Genomic DNA, 20,323 nt, shown 5'->3' on the forward strand with positions numbered 1-20,323 from the left:
GGACAAAGATTCTCTTGAGTAAAAATGGTGTCCTATAAAAACAAAAAGCAGCTGGTGGTGGGGGGATACCTCAGTGGTAGAGCACATGGTTCAATCCCCAGTACCTCCATTAAGGTGTGTGGGGTGGGGGTTGATGGGGGAGAAGATAAAAAAAAAAACAAAAACAAAAACAACGCAGCTAGTTTGCTAGGAAACAATTACATATGTGCTTTCCCTCCAGACAAACCTTGTACTTCCGTGGGCATCAGATGTGATTTATGTGAACTTCGTATTTCACCATGCAGAATGTAAAAAGGTGACCTCATGGGTCAAAATGTCATTAAGTTAGTAATGTTTACCATTTTATGAAGGATGTTCTTAGGTGAAACTGGCCCCTCTGTTACTGTAAGTGCATGGTGGTGAAGAATACAGAGAGTTCAGTCCAGTTTGGGATCGCTACCATGGCATGTGCTAAAGTGCCAGGAATTTTACCCGTTATTGTTTTGAGCCCCTGGTGCAGATAGCAACACAGCAAAAAGGCAAACAACAGTTTAATATTATTGGAAAAATAGTTTTGATCTCACAGACCCTCAGGGACCTATGGACCACACCATTACCCTATGGGCTGCAGGAGGAAGGAGAGAGGGGCCAGTTATAATTGGTCATTAATACCATTTGCTCAGAAATATGGTCAAGAAAAAGACCTCCATGCCCAGAGCCCATCTCCTTAACCCCTCACCCCATATGTTATTCCCATTGCCTGCACCCTTTTCGGATTCCTCATAGAGAGTCTCCTTAGAGACAGACTCTTTCCCCACCCTGGGGTGGGGTGGGGGGGCACAGACTGAAGAGCCAGGTGGGAACCCAGCTGGAAGCACCCACTCCACCTCCCCCTAGTCTAAAATGTGTCTTTTATTTTCTCTCCCAGTTATCACCTAACCTTAACACTATGATAAAGAAAGATACAAGAACAAAGTACCCCTGAGACGAGGAATGCAAGATAAGCAACCTGGCAGAGGACAAGAATCCCCTTTATCTCTTACCTTCACCATCCAAATCACTATTTCAGCCGTACTCATCTTTCAGGTCTCAATTTAGACATCAGTTCCCACCTCTCATTCTCTCTCCCTGCCTCCCTCTCCCTCCCTGCGACCCCATTTCTCCCTCTCCCTCTCCATATATATATAGAGAGAGAAACAGTATACATATTCCCATAGTGCCTCGACTGTCTGTTGCCTCACCTGATTTTCCCACTAGATGGTAAACTCCAAAACGGGAGCAGCCACTCTGTCTCATGCACTCTCAGGGGTTTAAAACACAGAGGGGACGTGTTAACATTTACATGTTTTGTTTTTTTTTAATGGATGCCTTTAGATGGGCAGCAGCTCTCATTTGTCAGAGCCCCTCCTCTACTGCATCTTTTTGTCATAAAAATGCATCACTCATTGACCTGCCTGGCTCCAAACAGAACTGGAATTTGCCAGTTCTCCTGCATCCCAGACCAGAGTAGGTCCTCAGTATGTATTTATCACAGGGACGATTATTCTCTTTTCAGGTTGGGTACAGCACAGAACAAGGTGGGAGTCAGCATTTCTTTAACTGGCCTCCCCTCGCTTGCCATGGTCCTCAGGACAGACTGCCTTTGTCTGTAGGAGTCACTTTGTAAGCCCCATCAGTGTATCCTGGCATATTTGGTCTCACCAAGGAGACTGTGACCATCTGGGGGCAGAATCTGGTCTATATTCCTTTCTCCTCTTTCCCTCTTTCTCTCGCCCAATTCTCCCTTGCCTTCCTCCGACCCCCAACCCAAATTTGACCAGTTAATTTGTCAACTGCTTAATTAGGTGACAGCTTCGACACCTGGGTATGAAGCAGAGCGTCTGCTCATGACAAAGATAATTGTCTTCAAGCAGGAGGGCTCTGTTCCTGGAAGATCAAGCCTTACAGGAAACAGGGAGGGGTACAGTCTTAGGTGTGGGGAAGGGCTGGGGGAGAAGGGTAGGAAACAAACTAACTCCCTGATGTTAAAACTGTTTCTGATTCATTCTGACTAAGACATCCTGCAACTCGCTCTTTTCCTCCCTTGTTTTCTGTGCTAAACAGCCCCCAAACTTTCCCCCTTTACCCTCTCCCTTCCCTATACATTCTTATATACCAAGAATAGCTTTAACCCAGAGGCTATGCTCCAGGAAGGAGGTCGTGGGCTGAAAGATCTCAGAAGAATGGACAGACCTATCCGGAGTTCCTCCGGGATGCCAGGAAGATTCATTGAGGTTAAGAGGAACGCAGCACCCTGTAAAACCCTGATTGTATCACCTTCTCTGTTCCATCCAGTTTTTCTATAACCTCAAGATCCCAACCCCAAGACGGATTCAAAGTCTCTAAGGCACTAGCCTGCTGTGACTCCCCTTTGCCTGGCAAAGGAATAAAGTGATTCCTTTCTGATTCTCCCAAAACTCTGCCTCCGAGTCTCAATCTGGCTTTTGTGGATACAGAGGCTGGTTTTGCAGCAACAGGGGCAGGGAAATTGTGGTAAGAGATTGGGAAGATAGATTAGGGACCAATCATGAAGGGCCCTTAAGGCCATGTTAAGGAATGTGGATCTTTTCCTGCAGACGTTGGGGTGTAACATGATCAGACCTGTGTTCCACAAGCATATTTTCCAGGGCTGATCTTCCTTCCCAACCTTTCCCTTTCCCCCCTTATCACAAAGAGGTCTCCAGTGTCCACCACTGAGATGGCACAGGAGGCCCTCCTGATTGAGTGGCTGCAGTGTGACCAGCATCTGAGAGGAGGGGCAGGGCCCAGCAGCAGACACCCACCCTCTCTGCCAAAACAGTTCTCCAACTGGAGCTGGTCGGACCAGACCGGGTGGGGACGGGAGGGCTCAGAGGATTAGCACATCCATCCCAGCCTCAAATGAAGCACATTCCATAGTCAAGTGAACAGGGTGTGGTGAACCTAGGCCCAGCCCAGCCTCTTACAGGGAGGGGTGTTTGCATGTGTTGTAGTGCATTGCATGCCTGCCCAGGACCTGACATTCCCAACCAGCTCTGCCCTCTAGGAGCCCTCCATGTACCTCTTCTCTTAGAATTTTCTACGTACATGTATCCTCACCAGGTTCTGCGTGCATCATACAGGGGGCTCACCATTCCAACAGCATCTCTCAATGCAAGGAAGAGATGAGGAAAGGGGTAAGGAAGAGATTCCAGTAGGACCAGGAAGCTGGCTCTGGCCCCCAACCTACCTTCCAAGAGCAGGGCTTCTGGAGTCCCCTTGCTGTATTGCTTGGGACAAAGGGGGCAGCCTTGAAGCAAGTGGCCTCTGGAACATCTGCAGAGAGACCTGGTATGAGAAAGGACCCCCAAACTACTGTATTCACCATTGTTTGGCTGACTGTAAAAGTAACACATATTCATTGTTTAAAAAAGAAACTCTTAAAAGAGTAAAGAACATTTTTAGATCATCCATAATACCTATCCATAAAGAAATCAGTAACTGTCTTTCCATCTTTTTTATGCCTATCAGGTGTGTAATTCTTAAAAAGATGGAAAGGAAAGGAAATATATTTTCTGTATATAATTGGAATCAAGTTATTCTTGAAATTTTTTGTATCCCACCTTTTAACTTTTGAATAGTTTCCTATTTCCTTACTTATTCTTGAACGATCTAATTTTAATGGCTACATAGCATCACATATGGTTGTATCATAAAACCAGAGAGAGGAAGCAACAGTGAAGCATCACCAGGGGTCACTTTCACACAAGGAAGAGACAGACATGTGCTGCTTGGTGTGAGAGGAAGTCATCTCATGTCTTTGAGCCTTTGTGCTCCTCCGTCCCTAGGACTCAACTCACATGTTGAGTCATGAAGTCTCTGAAGCCCCAGCTCAGGCTAACATCAATCCACCATCACAGCACTGACCACATTAAACAGAGTTCTATATATCTCAATCTCTCCCAGCAGACCATAAACTCTTGGAGAACAGGGCTCTCCCTGAACAAGCTGTAAATCTCGTGTCCAGCTGGCACCTGGCACATAGAAGAAATTTGATAAATGTGTGTGGGGTGGTGGGTGGTAATAGCTCAGAGGTAGAGTACATGTTTAACACGCATGAGGTCCTGGGTTCAATCCCCAGTACCTCCATTAGAAAAAAAGGTGGGGTGCTAAATAAATAGACAAATGCCTTGCAAAGAAAGATGCAAAGTTTAAGTAACTCCCTGTTGCCAAGCATTTAGACTGTTTCTAATCTGTAAAGAGAGGCTTCATGCTCTCATGTTGACTGAGGAGGGTAGAGGTTGTCGACTGAAATAAATGCACAACCTACAAGTTGAGAGTTATGTTTTATTTGGTGGACAATTCTGAGGAGTCAGCCCAGGATGACAGCCTCTAAGAGATCCCTCTGAGGGACTGCTCTGAAGAGGTAGGGGAGGAGCTAGGATATATAGGAGCTTTACAATAAAGATCAGGTAGTCTGAACATTAAAAGATTACTTGTTAACTAAAGAAAACCAGATATCTCAAGTTGAAGAATTTAGTGCTTTTCTGTGCATGGGAAGAAGCAAACATTTGGGCTCGTTGAATTCATTCCTTTGACAAGCACCTAGCTATCTAGTATCCTGTCCTTTTCTTATTCTGAGTCCCCTCAGAGTGCACCATTGTGAGTGGCTGCAGAGGCTGGGCTGCAGGCTTGTCTTCACTGGGGTTGGGGGCTGATGGCAGCCATTGATGACTTGATGGCTTCAGCATTCTTTGTTTACTGATATGGTTTGCAGTATTTTTCGTTCACAGGTAGACCTCCTAAAATCTTGTTTGGATCATTTGTAGTCAAGAGAACCCTCCTGCAAATAGTGTCGGGGTGAATGGTAAACAAGTCTTTGCATCTGACTCATTCTTAGGATGTGAGTGCAGATGCTGGAATCGGAGAAGTCCCAGCTGCACTTTGATAGTTCTGTGGCCTTGCTCCTGCTAGTTGACTCTGATCTTCACTCTTCTCGGTGTAAAATGGAGAGAATGGGCTCTACTCTTAAGGATGTTGAGATGTTGTCAATGAGATAATGCAGGTCAAGTCTCAGAGAGAGGCTTGGCACGTTACAGCCAGTTATTACTGGATGAACTTTCCGGGCCCTTGTTACAAAATTAATGCCATATGGCCAAACTGCTTTGCAGAAACACGGAGCAGTTTATATATATACATATATGCCTCTCATGGCATCTTCTCCAGTCAGCCTTACAAAGGTTAGGTGGCCCTGGTCAGTGCTACTCTGAAGTTCAGTACAAGGTCATCTCTCTCCTCACTGTCTAAGCATTCAGCCACCCCCCCCCCCTTCTCCCTGGTTTGCAGAGGAAGAGGCTAAGGGGAATGGAGGGAGTGAAAGGTCACGGCATTAAAGCTTGAGGGGGTCAATACAGAAGTTGCAGAAGCCACTTTTCCACATGCAGCTGACTGATGACATAGTGGACGAAAGTAATAAAGAATGGCGCCAAACAAGATTCCTCTGTCCGCTTTCACCGTCATCCCCATCCAACACACTCATGGAAAGTGAGAGCACAAAGGCTGCTTTGTGATCAGCTCGCTCCAGAAGAGACCCAGAGAGATTAAGTGGCTGGCCCACGGTCACACAGCTGGCAAGCGCCATTTAGAGTATCAAGACCACGAGGAACCCAGGGCTCACAGGCTGGCAAATCTTGTCCACAAGTGTACAACTCCATGTGCCTTTGTCCTCTTAGCGGCATTCACAGCTTCACCAGGAATGTCATGGTGGATATGGACAGGGAGTGAGAGACAGCACACACCTGCTGGGCGCTCTGAAAGCCAGAATCCATGACCTGAGGGAAAGTCAGTTGTGAGAAGAGACTGACCCTCCTGCCGGTCAGAGCTATGCTTCACAAAGGCCCCTGTGGTCCAGGCTCTAGGACCTTCAGGGAGGCACCCCACCACCTTTTCTTTCCTGCATCATATCCAACCCTCTCTCCAGTTATCTTATCCCTACATATGGAAACTCCCTAGAAACCGTTACTTGACATCTTGTATAATTACAAAGAAAAGAGGGGAAAGGACAAGTCTACAAAGCACCACAGCAAACCAGAAATCATTGTTATAACAGTTTTATTCAAGTCTGTATGTGCTCTGGTGGTGAGACCAGGCTGAGATCAGCATTACACTGTAATACGATAAGAGGTTTAGCCATTGAACCAAGCCTGCTTGGCGTCCCTAGTGAACAATTTACAGTACCTTGAAAAAAAAAAAAAAAAGCCAAAGACCCTGATAAGTTTCCTTCAGGACTTTCCTATTTTTAAATATTGTTGACAAATTACAATAACTTAAATCCCAAAGCAAAATGGGAATTCAAGGACATGAGGTCAGCACACGTGGACAAGACACGGGAGCAGGGAAGGCCTAGGGAGGGAAACTCGTGGCTAATTACTGAGGAACAAAACCAGCATGTGTGTGAACTTCACTTTACCTAGACTCAAAGGCTCTAAAGGGGAGGAAAATCCCAAAGAAATCTTTTCTGCGAATTAAGTAAAACCCACCTCCGGCTCCTTTCCTTAACCTTCTAGAAGATACTGATACAGTCTCAGACTAAATCTGTGTGAGTGTGTGTGCATGCGTCTGTGAGTATAAGCATGAGTGCGCGTGTGCATGCACGTGTGTGTGTTTAGGGTGGGTAGTGAGAAAGATTAGAGGAGAAAGTTGACAAGATCATCACCTCCCTTCTTTGCTACAACTGGATACCAAGGGCATATGGCTCGATACAATAAAAAGACAAAAGCCCAATTTCAAGTTCCCACAGAGAAGCTACAACCGAGGCTTCCTAACTCGAGACTGGGAGGGACATGGGTTGAAGCTGTGGCAAAGAGCAGTAATGGGGCAGCTGTGGGCTGGAAACAGAGTGGAGAGACCCACAGGTCTTCGGTGGTCCTGGGAGAAGAGCTACAGAATTGACATGTTCAGCTCTCACGTGGGACAGGTCCCTGAACAATCATGGGGGAAATGGTGGCACAGGAAGCAGCCAGGCAGAGAGGCAGCTGGCTGAGCCCTGGGGCAGCTGCCAGTCCGCTGGGAGCCTCCAGTCACAAAGGCAGATGATGGGTTAGCCGTAGGACAACTCATCCTTGGACAAAGAGCCACCTCAAAGCCTCAGTGGACCAAAGCTAGGCTGATTTTATCCCAAAGCTTCTAAACAGTGGCCTAAAATACACTCAGAGGAAAATGAGAGGCAGCTCTGGAGCTAAGCAGATCAGCAACGCCACCTCCTAGCCGCGTCACCTTGGGCGTGTCACGTAACCATCTGAGACCGTTTCCACATCCTCAGATGAAGGTAATACCCCTCACCCCCACCCCACCCCCTAGGATGACGGAGAGTCTAAAAAAAGATGAGAAAAGAATGTAAATGTCTAGGACGGCACCTCCCCTGTAGGAGAAATGGAACGCTTTCATATAATTTATTGTCAGCCCCCATTCCCAGGGCAGGATAAACCCACACCCCATTCTGAGAGTGATGAAGAAAAGAACCCTAGCCAGTGAGGCTTCTGGGACTGGAGGTAAAGAGAAAAGATGAAAGTAAAATAAAGACGACAGAGCATCATAATGATAGCGAAAAGGATACAAAGGGTTACTGATGGAGGTGATGTGACCGGTATTATGAAGGTCACTGAGGGCCAGGCACAGCGCTAGCGAAGCTGCCCTGGGCATGCAAGGGAGTCAGAATGCTTCCGTCCTCTTCAGTCCTTCCTGAAACTGGGAGGCAGAATGATTGGAGGCAGAATGATTTATTTGCTTCTCTGGAAATTCAGAGATGTCCCAAGGAGGTTTCAGATGAGACTCTAAAGCATCCTCTCCACTGTAATCACTTCCCTTTCCCTTACAGCACATACACCCCTCCAAGTGGTTACAGGGTTTCAGAGGCAGAAAGAAAGCTAGAGGACACCAAGAAAAAGTCACCCCAGTCACAGGTCCAAGGCCAAAAACTGTCCTAGGTGTCCCACTATTGTCGGGTCAACACATTCCTATTTAAATGCAAACACTTCCAGAGAGCTACCTACCACCTGACTCAGGACCTATGGGAAGGGCAACCAGAAAAAAACCCTAAATCCACCTCACAACTCTGCCTGCACTTGCTCACAGATCAGGGTGAGGGGCAGGCCGGGCTGAGGCGAGGATAAAGTGAGTGAGGCACTCACCTTCCATGTAAAATTCAAGGCAGGGGCGAGGGGCACCCAAAAAACTCAGTTATCAAGATAAATCACATTTCAATACAATATATTTAAAAATTTAAATTAATGAAAAATCCATGATGAATACAATATCCAAACTTTAAATAAAGTCAGGATCTGTCAAAGCAGATGCAAAGGGGTGAAGGATTTTAGGAACGTGGGCAACATACTCCTTCTGAAACTTGGTCTTGGACTTCAGGAAGTGTACAGCAGACTGCCATACCCACAGGGGCCAGCATCCGCCAGGACTGCTGTGGTTAAACCAGTCTGACCTCTGGGTTCAGATTTCCTGGATGTCCACCCCACTCATCCCAACAGCAAAGGCTTGTCTCTGAACCTCAGGAACTGTACTCCACGTGTCATCCTGATACATTTATCCAGTTGTCAGATCCATGCCTGCCAATCAGTGTAGTAAGACTGGGCTGTGGGTGTTTGTAGGGAGGGTGGGTCAGACCCATCAGGAGGGAGACTGGGTCAGGGGAAAGGCAAGTCTGTTTCCAAGAGAAACAAAGAGAGGCGTGGAAAAGCTCTCGGCTCTGGAAACCATCTGGGCCCCGAGGCTCTTCTCTATTTCTAGCTGCAGTTAGGAACAAAAGACCCAAAACAAGGCCAAAGGCAGGGGATGCAGGGAATCACAGCCAGAAAGAATCAGGAAGGACCAGTCTTACTGGCTCCAGACCAAGGAGCAGCCTAACCTTCGGAAGAACAAATCAGGCGGGGCTCGCCCAGCAGCCTAGGGAGGCCAGGTGCTTCCAGACCCAAGACCAGAAATGGACGAAGCAGGGGGTGGGGCCTGTCAATAGCACATCAGGACAAATGGAAAATACTAAGTCTGAGAAGTGGGTGAGAGGCTCACGTTGCCTGCACAGCCAAGCAGAAGCCCAGGGCTGGGTCAGCCTAAGTAGACCCCCAAGCCTCGTTAATTGCCTTAATCAGCCAGGACTCCAGTTTCCACCGCCTGCCTTCAAAGCCAACTGCCTAAGGTGGTGAGCACCCAGGCGGCCGGGCCGGGGAAAAGCCCAGGACTGAGGACTCCCCGGAAGTAGCAGTGGGTTTCCCCTTCCCATGTGGATTTTTACTAATCTGAATTCCTTACCTAAGATAACAACCACCTGTTCAACAGGAGAGATGTGGGACTGTGCTCCTCACAGTAACTGCAGCTTGACGTCATCTCAGGCCTGAACCCTAGGAGAGAGGCAGGGGATCCAGCAGGTCAAACCATATGAAACCACCAACATTCGACTGTTTCTGACCCCAACCACACGCACACATTTATCCACAGACAGAAGCAATCTAGCAAAGGGAGGCTTATCAGTGCGGGACCTGGGGCCCCAGGACCACACGTTTCAAGCTAGAAAGTCTTCATGTTTCCGGTGGGGAAAGTTGCATCATCCTCAGTTCACGGTTGTTGGGCTCAGAGGTCCAGACAGGGGGAGCGATGCCTGCAACCTCACACAGCTAGTAGGTGGGCAGCTCAGATCACCAGATTCCAGCCACTCATGCTGCCACGGTCACGTACAAGGTGCTGTGGGCTGCTCTCTCCTTGACCCTGTTCCAGTGTCTGGCACAGCCCTCAGGAAAAGCCTGGCACTACAGAAGTGGCAGCACCTGCTTCTCCCCCCAAATCCTTCAAGAGGCAATGGTGCGTCTGACCTGCCCAATGGGGCCCTCACACACCTGAGTCAAAGGCACAGGCTTCATGAAACACATGCGGGAAAGTCAAGGTTCTGTATTCAGGAGGAGCCTGTGGATGGATCTTTCAACCCTGAAGTGTACCATTCACAGCCACCCAATCTTCAGGATCAGTTGCCCTGTGATTTGAAGAGTTAGGAGTATGTCTCCCCCCTCATGGGGAGGGTGGGGGGAAGGAGCCTCTAATGGGGGGGAGGGCTGTGGACAAGAGTGTTAACACAAAGTCAGGCCTAGGTGCCCTTGGGGTATTTGTTGTGTCCCTGAGCAACTGCAGTCTGAGGGAAAGGGGGTCCTTGTGAGGAACCCCACACCATGACATGTCTCAAGGGCCAGCAGACCCCCTTCCAAAGACTCTTCCAGGCACTGGTGTGATTCCAGTCTCTAAACAAATCAGACTCTGGGAATGACTCCAAGAAATGACAGACCCCCAGACTGTCACTGTGATGCTGCTTCCAGCTCCCCACCTCCCATTCCCTCCTTTGTAAGACATTAACGGTAGGGATGTTCAGCCTGACTAGTTAAGTGGGGGAGTTAGGAAGGATGCTTGTAAACACCAGGTGCTACATAAATGCAGCAGAAGAGCATGTGCCTGCCCGTAGCCCCCATTAGTCATGCTAAGCCAACTGCACAGCACCCCTCTTCCACAAGCCTAAGGAAGAAATAGTAGGCAAACCGCCCAGAGGCAAAGGTGGTGAGAACCACACTGTTAACTTCAGCAGTTCATCCTAGTCGCTGGCAGGGAGCCACAGGCTTCACAGACCTGCTCTGATACACACTCTCTTGCCCTTGTGAGGGAAGCAGGTGATGGTCGCTTTTACAAGGAGGAAATCTGAGAGGGGCTAAGAGACTAGCCTGAGGTCAAACACCAAAAGCAGAGTGGAGAATAGAGCCAATCTGTTCAGGTCTCAGAGCCTGGTACCAACTCAGCAATCAGTCCAGGCAGCTTTTCCATTTCTCTTCACTCGAATCTTCAACTTTAAGCATATCCCTTGTCTACCAGCAAGTATATCAAATGCAGGAGGAAGACGATGTAATTTTGTAAAGGTCAGGAGGAGAGGTGAGCACTATTCTGAGCCATCCAAATGTGAGGTACCACCACCACCACCATCATCATCATCATCAGACTTTCAGGGATACTGAAGGATATGATGCTAAGAGCATCCGTCAAAACCTCCTAGATGTAACATACGAAGATAACTGGGACATCTACTCAGCCCCTGGCAGTGTCCTGGATCCCCAAGGACAGAGGATCGCCCTATGTAGAATCAGTGGGAGGAGCTGAGGGAGCCAAGGAGAAGGGGCAGAGGGCAGTCTCTGTTTCCTACCACCATCTTCCATGTAGGGAGCACCGGCCAAGGGCGGTGGGAAAGCGTCTGAGGAAAGGGGAGGGAATACCAGCTCACATCGCTGCAGAGGCTGGACCCTCGCTCCAAGGTCTGACCCTGCCCACGATCCTGGAGGTGAGGGAAGATGAATGTACGGAAAGCAACCCAAACCTGTCATTATGTAGGATCCTCACCCCACCCTAGCCTTGCCCGACAGGGAGAGAGTGTGGCAGGCAGGGGCCCCTTGGAGACTTGGTCTGAAGGAGCTGAGAGATGGTAACTCCTCCATCTTCATGGAAGCCCACAGAAGAATCTTCAGAATAACTCTGCTTCTGCCTCTTGCAGGTAAATTCCATCCTTAGCAGAGTCCCAGCATTTCCATCTCTTCCGCAAATATGGATGAGGAAGAACTGGGTGTAACCTCTCACTCAACAGCAAGTAGCCATTACTCAGGTTACACCACATCAGCGACACTACCACTTCCAAGACAGCTGGCTGCAATCTAACAAAATGACCAAAAGGAGAAAGTGAGCAGGGGTTCCCCTGCCTCACACCACAGAGCACTGAGCCAGTGTGGTCTGGATCACACTGTAGGCTGCGTCCACCAGAGGGCCGTTCAGTGGGGCCCAGGGTCTACAGACATGTCGGTGGCTTAGGCCCTGGGGCTAAGGAGAGTCCCAGGGAAGGGCACAGAACAGATCATGTCCCTCTCCCCTTCAGAAATGAAGAAGCCCCTTGATTGGCCAGGACTGCTGATTGGATTCAGACTTCCTATCCTTCCAGCCGAAGAATGGGGGATGGGGGGAAACACCTCTTACCTACTGTCTTTGCTGAACAGCGAGACAGAGAGAGATGAGATTCAATAACAAAACCCTGGGCAACAAAACCAACAGTGCCTCCCTTCCCGAGACGAGGTGGGGCCCTCGAGCCAAAGTGCCTGCCAGTGGGCTCGTAAAACCAGGAACAACTTGAAAACCACGGTCACTCCTTGGGTCATCCTCAGGGCAGGGCATCTATCAGAGTCACAGAGAGAAGAGGGACCAAATCCACCCCACCCCCCACACCAGTGTCACCTCTCCTGTCCTGGCATCCAGGCAGCAAACGCAAGGAACCTGAAGGGGGGCCTCCAGCGCCTCCAGAGAAATATTCCAGGATGAAGGACAGTGCAGCGACAGGGCGAGCGGCTTTGGGAGAGGGGCTTGACTCCCAGGCAAGTTGTTACTCCCACATGAAGACAACTGGTCACACTCGACACAGGCGGCTCCAGGTAAGAGGAACAGCAAAGACACGTGAGAATGCTCCAGAAGAAGCTTAACCTTCTAGTTAAGGAAACAAATTTCAGAAAAGTCGGGGTGGGTCTCTGTTGTCCTTTCTACCCCAGCTCATGGTCCAGAGCCCAGCACGGGGGGCTGTCCGTGCACAGAGACAAGAGGCCTTGGTTGGTCTCCAGTGCTTGGGACTTGAAGGTCACTGCACATCGGGCTCACTGGGCCTCTTACACACATCATCACCTCACCATGCCCATTTACGGAAGGTTCTACTGATGGCTCCATTTTACTTCAAAGGCATCACAGAATGGATGACTGGATGAGGATTTGCCACAGGCCCAGCTCCCAGTGCCCAGGACCCAAGCCCACATGCTGTCCTGGTGCAGTACAGAGATGTCTCCCAACCACACACACAACCCCGCGTCCACTCATTCCAGGGACAGAAGGAAAGCTCAAGGGAAAGGAAAAACACACACAGATTAGACGACAAAAGGGACAAACAAAGGAACTATCTCGGGCTTCAGAACTGGCACCAGAGTCTCCCTAGGAACTCTTCCTGGGATGAGCGTGTGTTTGTATCAGAACCTGGTCTGACCATGTCCGGGGCCCAGGTAGGAGAAGAGTGCTGTCAACATGTGCTGGTTTCTGCCCTTATTTGAATGTTTACAAAAGGAATGAGGACAGACAGACTCTGTTACCCTCTTTACTGCAACTCGACTGTATTTCCTAACTCCCTCCCTTCCCCCAGCTCTCACGGAGGCAGGTCCATGACCCCTGACCACTGAACGTAGGCTCAAATAATTAAGTGGGGCTCCTGGAAGTGCAGGCAGGTGGTCCCACCTCCATCAATTCCTGTGCCCGACACTGGGCAGCTTGCCTTCAGTCCCCAGCTGGCACCAAAGGGCTCAGGACGTGGAGGAGCGCGCATCTCACGCCAACGAGATTCTGAGTCGTGAGTGTCAGGGAGGAATGCGGAAGAGGAGCAAAGTCAACCACAGAGCATCCAACACTGGTGTTTGGGAAGGCTGAACTCAGGGCTAACAGAGGGACCCCGGGGGGCAGAGGAGGAGCAGCAGACAGATTCGGCTGAGTGACTCTGCAGGGTCACCCTGAAGGCAAGGAAGACTGAGGAGGGGTGGGGGGACATGCACGCACCCCTCCCTCCCCTACACAGCCAGAGCTGACGGCCACAGCCCCTCTGGTGGACACGGGAAGAAGGGCCCTGCTTCCACCCCTTCCATCTTCAAAGTGCATTCTCAGTGCAAGAAGTAGGGCTGGAGCTCAGGGGGTCCCATTCTGAGGGAGGGCTGTGCCAGCCAGCTCCCCCTTCTCCTCCTGTTTCCCCCACTCCACCCACCCCCAAACCTTTTCATGCTAAGACCAGAACTCTTGCTGGATCTCATAAGGGGCCGGCCTGTGTGTGTTCAGTTCTGCCCTGCACAGCGGCACGGTGCTGTCCTGGCTCTGGCCCTCTGCATCCAGGTCCAGGAGCGTCCGCTCGGCGGGGGGCAGCGGCCCCGCCTGGAATGGGACCAGGGCTGGCAGCCCAGGTCGTTCCTCCACGGTGCTGCTGCTGCTGGCAAAGCAAGAGTCCAGGTTGCTGGGCGTCTCCGTGCTGGAGCTGTTGGCCGGGGAGGCGCTACGGGCATGGCTGGGGGACACAAACCACCATGGGTCCAGCCGTTGCCGGTTGGCAGAAGGGCGTGGCCGAGGCAGAAACTCCAGGGTCTTGGGTCTCTCCAAGGTAGAGTCCTGCTGTGTGTTCCAGCGCCTTGGGGTTGGTGGGAAGACCACGTTGGGGTCAGGGAGGCGGGGAAATTCACCTGGGTCTCGGCTGGGGCTGGGGGTTTTCAACATTCCTGATCAAAGAGACAAAGGGAGAGGCATCAGGTGATGGCCCACATTTCTGGGCCAGATATACACTGCATCCTTCCCGCCTTGCCACAGCCCTATTCACTTGGGGTAACATGGACAACCACCATTCAAGGAGCACCCACTATGTGCATGCAGTGTGTTGGGAAGCACTAGGGCTAAAATGGTCAACAAGGCCACGATCCCTGATTCTGGTAATAATGGGACACATGGGGGTCGTATTGGTGATGAAACAATGAAGGAAATGTCTGTTCACTCACAGTTCATCCATTTAATAAACGCATGACAAGAGCAAAGCTAGGTATCAGGAATCTAAAGACCAGTACTCTAGGGGTCTCTTTTTCCCAAAGAGGTCACCTACCTGGTTGCAACCAAAAGTCTACAGAGTGGAGGGGTGAGCTGACTGGTAAAATACAACTGTCATACGCACTCAACTCTCTCTGAAAGGCTACTGCCATGCTCTCTCCTACCGGAATTGAGGCGGTTTCTAAGTCAGACTGAGGTCTTCTAGGGGACAAGGGAAGGTGGCGGGGAAGACCCAGGATGCGCTTATGCCAGTGACTCCGACGGTGGACGGAGAAGGCACGCATGCGCAGAGGCGCACAGGCGCTGGTTGTCTGGACACATCTCCAGGTCTGAGTCACGAGGGAGTAAGGGATGAGTGATGGAGGGTGTGCTGCCCGGGCGGAAGCTTGCTTGTGAGTGTGTCTGCACTCAAGCTGTAATGAGAGGTGAGAGCCGGGCTACGTGGCAGGAAATACCCTCCCACGTGCAGGTAACTGTGGTTCCCTCTTCAGGGAACAAACGGCGGCACTCCTGCCCTTGCTGCAACCTGAAAACACTGCTCCATGCACTCCCTGACCCAGGGCCTGGGATCCCACCGGAGTTCTGGTGTGGATTCTTCCCAGAACCTGCCTGTCTTCTTTCCCTCCTCCTGGAAGAACCCCTGGGCAGGGGGCCCCGACGCAGAGGAGTTGGCCACCTCCCACAGGCCAGAGCAGTCTGCCTTGATTGGCTGAGTCGGAGGAGAAGTGGAGTTTACTTCCCACTCCCGGGGAAGGCTCGAAGCAGAGAAAGAGGGAGGAGGTGGAGGACAGGTCTCACCTGCTCCGGGACTGGGGCTCAGCCCATTGCTGGAGGGGCTCCTGCTGGCTGGAGGGGCCGCGGGCTTGAGGGCCCCATCGGAAGGAGTCCGCCGGTGAGCGCTGGGCTGTGCGGGGGCCGTGAGGGTGAAGTGGGTGGGGGTCAGGGACTGGTTAGGGTCTCGCTTGAAGCGCTCCACTCGCACGTTGACCAGAGGGTTGCGGGTGCAGGGGCTCGGGGGCAGGGCCTCCAGCGGGCTGACGGGCATCTCGTACACCACAATCTCATCGCTGTCGGATCGCAGCAGGGAGCGGGTCGAGTTGCACTCGGAGATGGAGGAGAGAGATAGCAGCGTGAGGGAGGCAGAGGGGTCTCCTAGCAACAGCATGGGCTCTTCCTTCTTGAAGAGCTTCCGGGATGGGGGGCTGGTGCTCCGACGAGGACGGCTGGCTCTCTGGAATAGACCCTCGCGCCTCTTCTTCTCCTCCCGGGCCGGAGGCTCTGTCTCCTCCGGCGGCAGCAGCTGGCACTTGCCAGCTTCCAGCAGGTCAAAGCCGAGGCCTGTGGCTGCGAGGACTGCCCCACAGCCAAGCAGAGCCACCTCACAGCGGCGGTGATGGGGGCTGCCCCGCTTGAGGCTGTTGGTTGGCGTCAGCTGAGGGGTACTGGAGGCTGAGTTGACTGGGGTGGGCTCCTCGTGGACGCCATCGCTGGAGGGGCCATCCCCATCCTCCCCGCGAGGGAATGGGATACAGAGGTAGGACTGGTTGGGTGACTGCTGCAGACGACTCTCCCCACACCGTGGGCCTTCACTGTCCTCGTCCTCTGTGAGGGTAAGAGGAGTGGAGGGGAAACAGGAAGTGGGAATGATGAGTAAGAGTAAGAATCTGGCTGTTCTCCCCAACCCTAGGCCCCCTGGCTTAGGGTCAGGGATGCAGAGGTTGAATGGTCTAAGGCACAAGAAAAGGAACAGGGCATTGAACCAACAGGACTTCACTCTTCCATACTCGACCGTGACCAACATGGGAAAATCACGCTCCATCCCAGAGCCCGTTCTCCTAACTGCAGAAAAGGGGATCTGCTAATTTGCTACTTGTCACAGGGACCCTCAACTGGAGAGGTATGGTATGAGTGTCCTAGAACAGAAAGATCCCTAATTATTTTACAACTTGAATTTGGAAGGGACCTTGGATTTCTAGAGTGATGGCCTACAGACTTGTCTTAAGGCTGGTCTCCTGCAAAGGATTAGAATCCCCTGCATGGGTGAAGGCCAATCTCCTCTACGGACTGACCGATTATGACCTTGGAATGCTAAAGAGAAGAGTACTATACGAGGGGGAGGAGCCTGGAGAAAGCCTGCCCCATTTAGTAATCACCGGGCAACCCTGGAAAAGCTTCCCTGAAGGAAGACTGAGTGATGTGACGTTGTCTTCTATCACCATCTCCAATTTTGCAGATTCCCTACATTAAAATACTTGGAAAACAGACCCAGGAAAGGGAACTGCCTGTTTCCAGGCCTCCCTCTTCTGCACTGCCCTAAGGAGGCTACATCCAGCCCCTTGGGACAGGAGGCCAAGGACAGCTTCCGTGGCAGGAGTTGTGATCTGGGAAGACTTAATGGAATGTGAGTAGAGTAAACTGAGAGGGAACAGGGTGGGGGACCAGGGCTCGAGGGAAAGAGGAAACAACCTCCCTGAAGTAGTACTAGGGGTCCTTAAAGAGTCCTAGAAGCTTAGTCAAGAATTTCTAGGGAACAGGGAGAGAGTCAAGACAAAGGCAATGCTTACCCATCTCCATAAGGCTGGTGAACCCTGGTAGGGCTGGACTACTCCTAGGGCCCTTCCCCAGGTTGGGGGCACTGGACGACCACTGTTTGTATCCATCTACCAGGGACTTGAGGCTGAATGAGAGGAAATGAGGAAACTGTCAGAACTGGTTACTACCTCGACTCCACCCTCAGCTCCATGGACCCCTGGATATGCCTCTCCCTGACTGCTTAATTACGCCAAAGCCCAAGAACCCTGGGGTACAGGCAACAAGCCTCACCCAGGCTACCTGCGTCATTAAAAAAAAGTGCACATGCTCTAGGGAGAGAAAAGCGATGACATGACCCACCCTTCACATGCTGCTACGGAGCTGTGGACAGACCTGCTGGGAGGCTGGCAAGAGGACTGCCAGCACCAGCCAGGGTCTTGCCTAAGTCCAACTCAAAGGACAAGCAATCAATCCACAGACGCTGAATACAACACACTGGTGACATCAGAAACACTACAATGCTGAGATCTGCAATGCAGGGCAAGCACCGGGCAATGAGCTAGCGGAGAGGGGCTGGGCACGCTGCTCACACCACTTCTCAATTTCTCCTTCCCAGCTTATGGCATGCTTAGGCCACTTTCAAAGCCATCAGCTTTTCAAAAACAAACAAAAAAAATCAACCAACAAAGCTGCACCAACCCAGTGCACTCTGGGACAGACCTATGTGGGCAGTACACAATGCTGGACTTGGACCCTCGGTCTGTCTGGGAATGGAGAGGAAAAGGACAGGAGCTCGCTTTCAGATCCCTGTAATCAGCTCACAACAGCAAGCCAAGGACACAGACTGGGCACCCTACCAACTCTCTTATAGGAGAGGGGAATCAGAGGCCCAGAAGCACTGGTCTTTTCCCTGAAGAACAATAAAGAGGGAGGAATGAGGAATCTGTGGGCTTTGACTGCCTTGGAGACACCAGGATTAGAACCGGCGGTGGCACTCATTTTAGGGCTAGAGAGAGCCATCCAACGAAAGCCCATTCACTCTCCACAGCCCATCTTAAGGGAGGGAGAAGGACCAACTTTCTCTCTGACTTCAGATCTGTTTCAAGTGCCATCAGAAATACCAACAAATTAAAGTGCATTCCAGCCACCAGTGTTTTCAACCAAAATACACAGCCAGAGATAAGCGTGCTGCCAAACCCCACTGCCTGAGACTTCAGACTGAAAATCTTATAACATCATGTCCAGCTCTGGGTTTGAGGAATCCAGATTAACAAAGTCAAAGCCAGTGCTGAAGACCAAAGGATAATTGTCTCCCTAAAACTAAGGGCACCGCGAGAACCCCGACAATAGGAGTGGTCAGGGAAGCAAAGAAATGGAAAGTCAGATCAACACAGGAATTTTCCCAAGGTGCACAATGGTACTGCTCCAAAAAAAACAAATCAGCATGGCCCTGGCAATAATGAGGCTTGGCTCTACAGGATGTGCTGTGAAAAAGAGGAAATGGAAGGAGGACTATCACCAGTACACGTGACAAAGGGGTGAAGATGATTAGACTCACCCCAAGTGGAAATGTGGCGATTCTGATGGGGTACTTAAACCATTAGCTTTCTCGCGTCTCTGAGGGGATCTTCAATGAATAAAAAGAATCAGTAGCAGGCAACAGTGGGTACATGCAACTCAGCCTCTCCCACGCGAGAATCCTTGAGGCTGGGCTCCAACTACGTCGCCAGCCACCCCTCCCCTCCGCCTTGGTCCCCTTGGCAAAGCCCACACCATGAAGGAATCTTAACAAGATGGCCCTGCTACGGGCCCAGGACCTCCCAACCTGTGGGACAAACATCCCTGGGCAGCCACAGCTTAATTACAGGGGATCCAAGCTGTCTACAGACAGTGCATGTGTTTCCTACGGATATGTACTATTTTTTAAAAGGATGGAGATGCAAATTCACTTAACATTCCTGAATTTAATATAGCTTTTTGTCGTTACATAGTTTCTTCAGTCAACAGGGACTAAAATTAGAAATATGATCATAGAGAGGTTCTCAAAAATTTCCAACATTCAAGAAGTCTTTTCTGAAGACTGGGTGGATTTTCCTTATTTCTTCAATAGGAGTTAAGAATCATGAAAAATTAAGTCACACATTTTGAACTGCTTCAAAAGTTTTGAGGACAAATCTACATAAGGAGGAAGAAAACTCCAAAGTTAATGTTTTGTTTAATACAAAATAAAGTTGATTTACTAGCAAGACAAAAAGAAACATTTAAAAAGACATTTAAATGAAGCAAAGCCATAGAAACTACTGGGATCCAGAGCCAACCTGGTAAAACCCATCTGGAATCACCCTAATGTCAGAAATACCAAAGGACTCAGGCTGACTGAGGTCCTCGGCCTCAGCTCAACCCTACTCCAGTCTAAGGCTCAAAGGACAAACTGAGGAGAGCCTGCTCCCACTGAACTTAGTACAGCAGAGCAATCGGCCGTCCCTGAGGATTCAGTCACTGAATCCTTGCAGAGCTTAGGCAGTTTGCCCTACATATCTAAATCATCTATTCCAAGATAGCTAGTGATTTCCAAAGCCCGGCTTCAAAGAGTCCATCCTTCCTGAACCGAACTGTTATTTTCACCTTCAGGTCAGATCTGACACGGGCAAACAGATTTTGGACATGAGATCTTAGTATTTGGAGAAATACCAAGGCCAGTTACAGGTTCAGGGCACTTCTAAGTCTAATGGTCAACCTTAGAAACTCTTTAGAAAGCCACTGAAAAGGATGAAGGGGGCTGCTGCTCACCCTCACACTTGAAAAAGTCAAGAAACATAGTTCTAGATTCTGACCCCAAGAATAAGAACTACAACCCCTTACGTGCATTCCTGGGGTCTGAACTAGAATGTATGAGAGGCACGGAAGTCATAGCGAGTATTTACACATGCTTACTACGAGCCAGCCCATCTTCTACGGACTTCCCAAAGACCACCTTAACACTCATATCAACTTCACGAGGTGGGTACAGAGATAATCCCCATTTTATAGATGAGAAAACAAGGTCGACAGCTAGGCACAGTGGAGCCAGGATGCACCAATGCTCTCCACCACTACACTACAAGGAACTGGTCTGTGAAGGATCGAGACC

General features: G+C 50.4%; 1 protein-coding gene across 1 annotated transcript in view; it reads right to left on the bottom strand.

The window, feature by feature from the left end:
- Positions 1-6,069: 6,069 nt before the first annotated feature.
- MAP3K9 (mitogen-activated protein kinase kinase kinase 9) overlaps positions 6,070-20,323 on the bottom strand; it is a 76,843-nt gene continuing 62,589 nt past the window's right edge. The window contains exons 9-12 of the mRNA XM_006184066.3: positions 18,752-18,820; positions 17,226-17,338; positions 15,460-16,263; positions 6,070-14,342 (exon numbers count right to left, since the gene is read on the bottom strand). Of these exons, the coding sequence (XP_006184128.2) occupies positions 13,858-14,342; positions 15,460-16,263; positions 17,226-17,338; positions 18,752-18,820 (1,471 nt within the window). The 3' untranslated portion in view covers positions 6,070-13,857. The remainder of the gene's footprint in view (positions 14,343-15,459; positions 16,264-17,225; positions 17,339-18,751; positions 18,821-20,323) is intronic.

Source organism: Camelus ferus, chromosome 6 (assembly GCF_009834535.1).
Source record: "Camelus ferus isolate YT-003-E chromosome 6, BCGSAC_Cfer_1.0, whole genome shotgun sequence".
NCBI lineage: Eukaryota > Metazoa > Chordata > Mammalia > Artiodactyla > Camelidae > Camelus > Camelus ferus.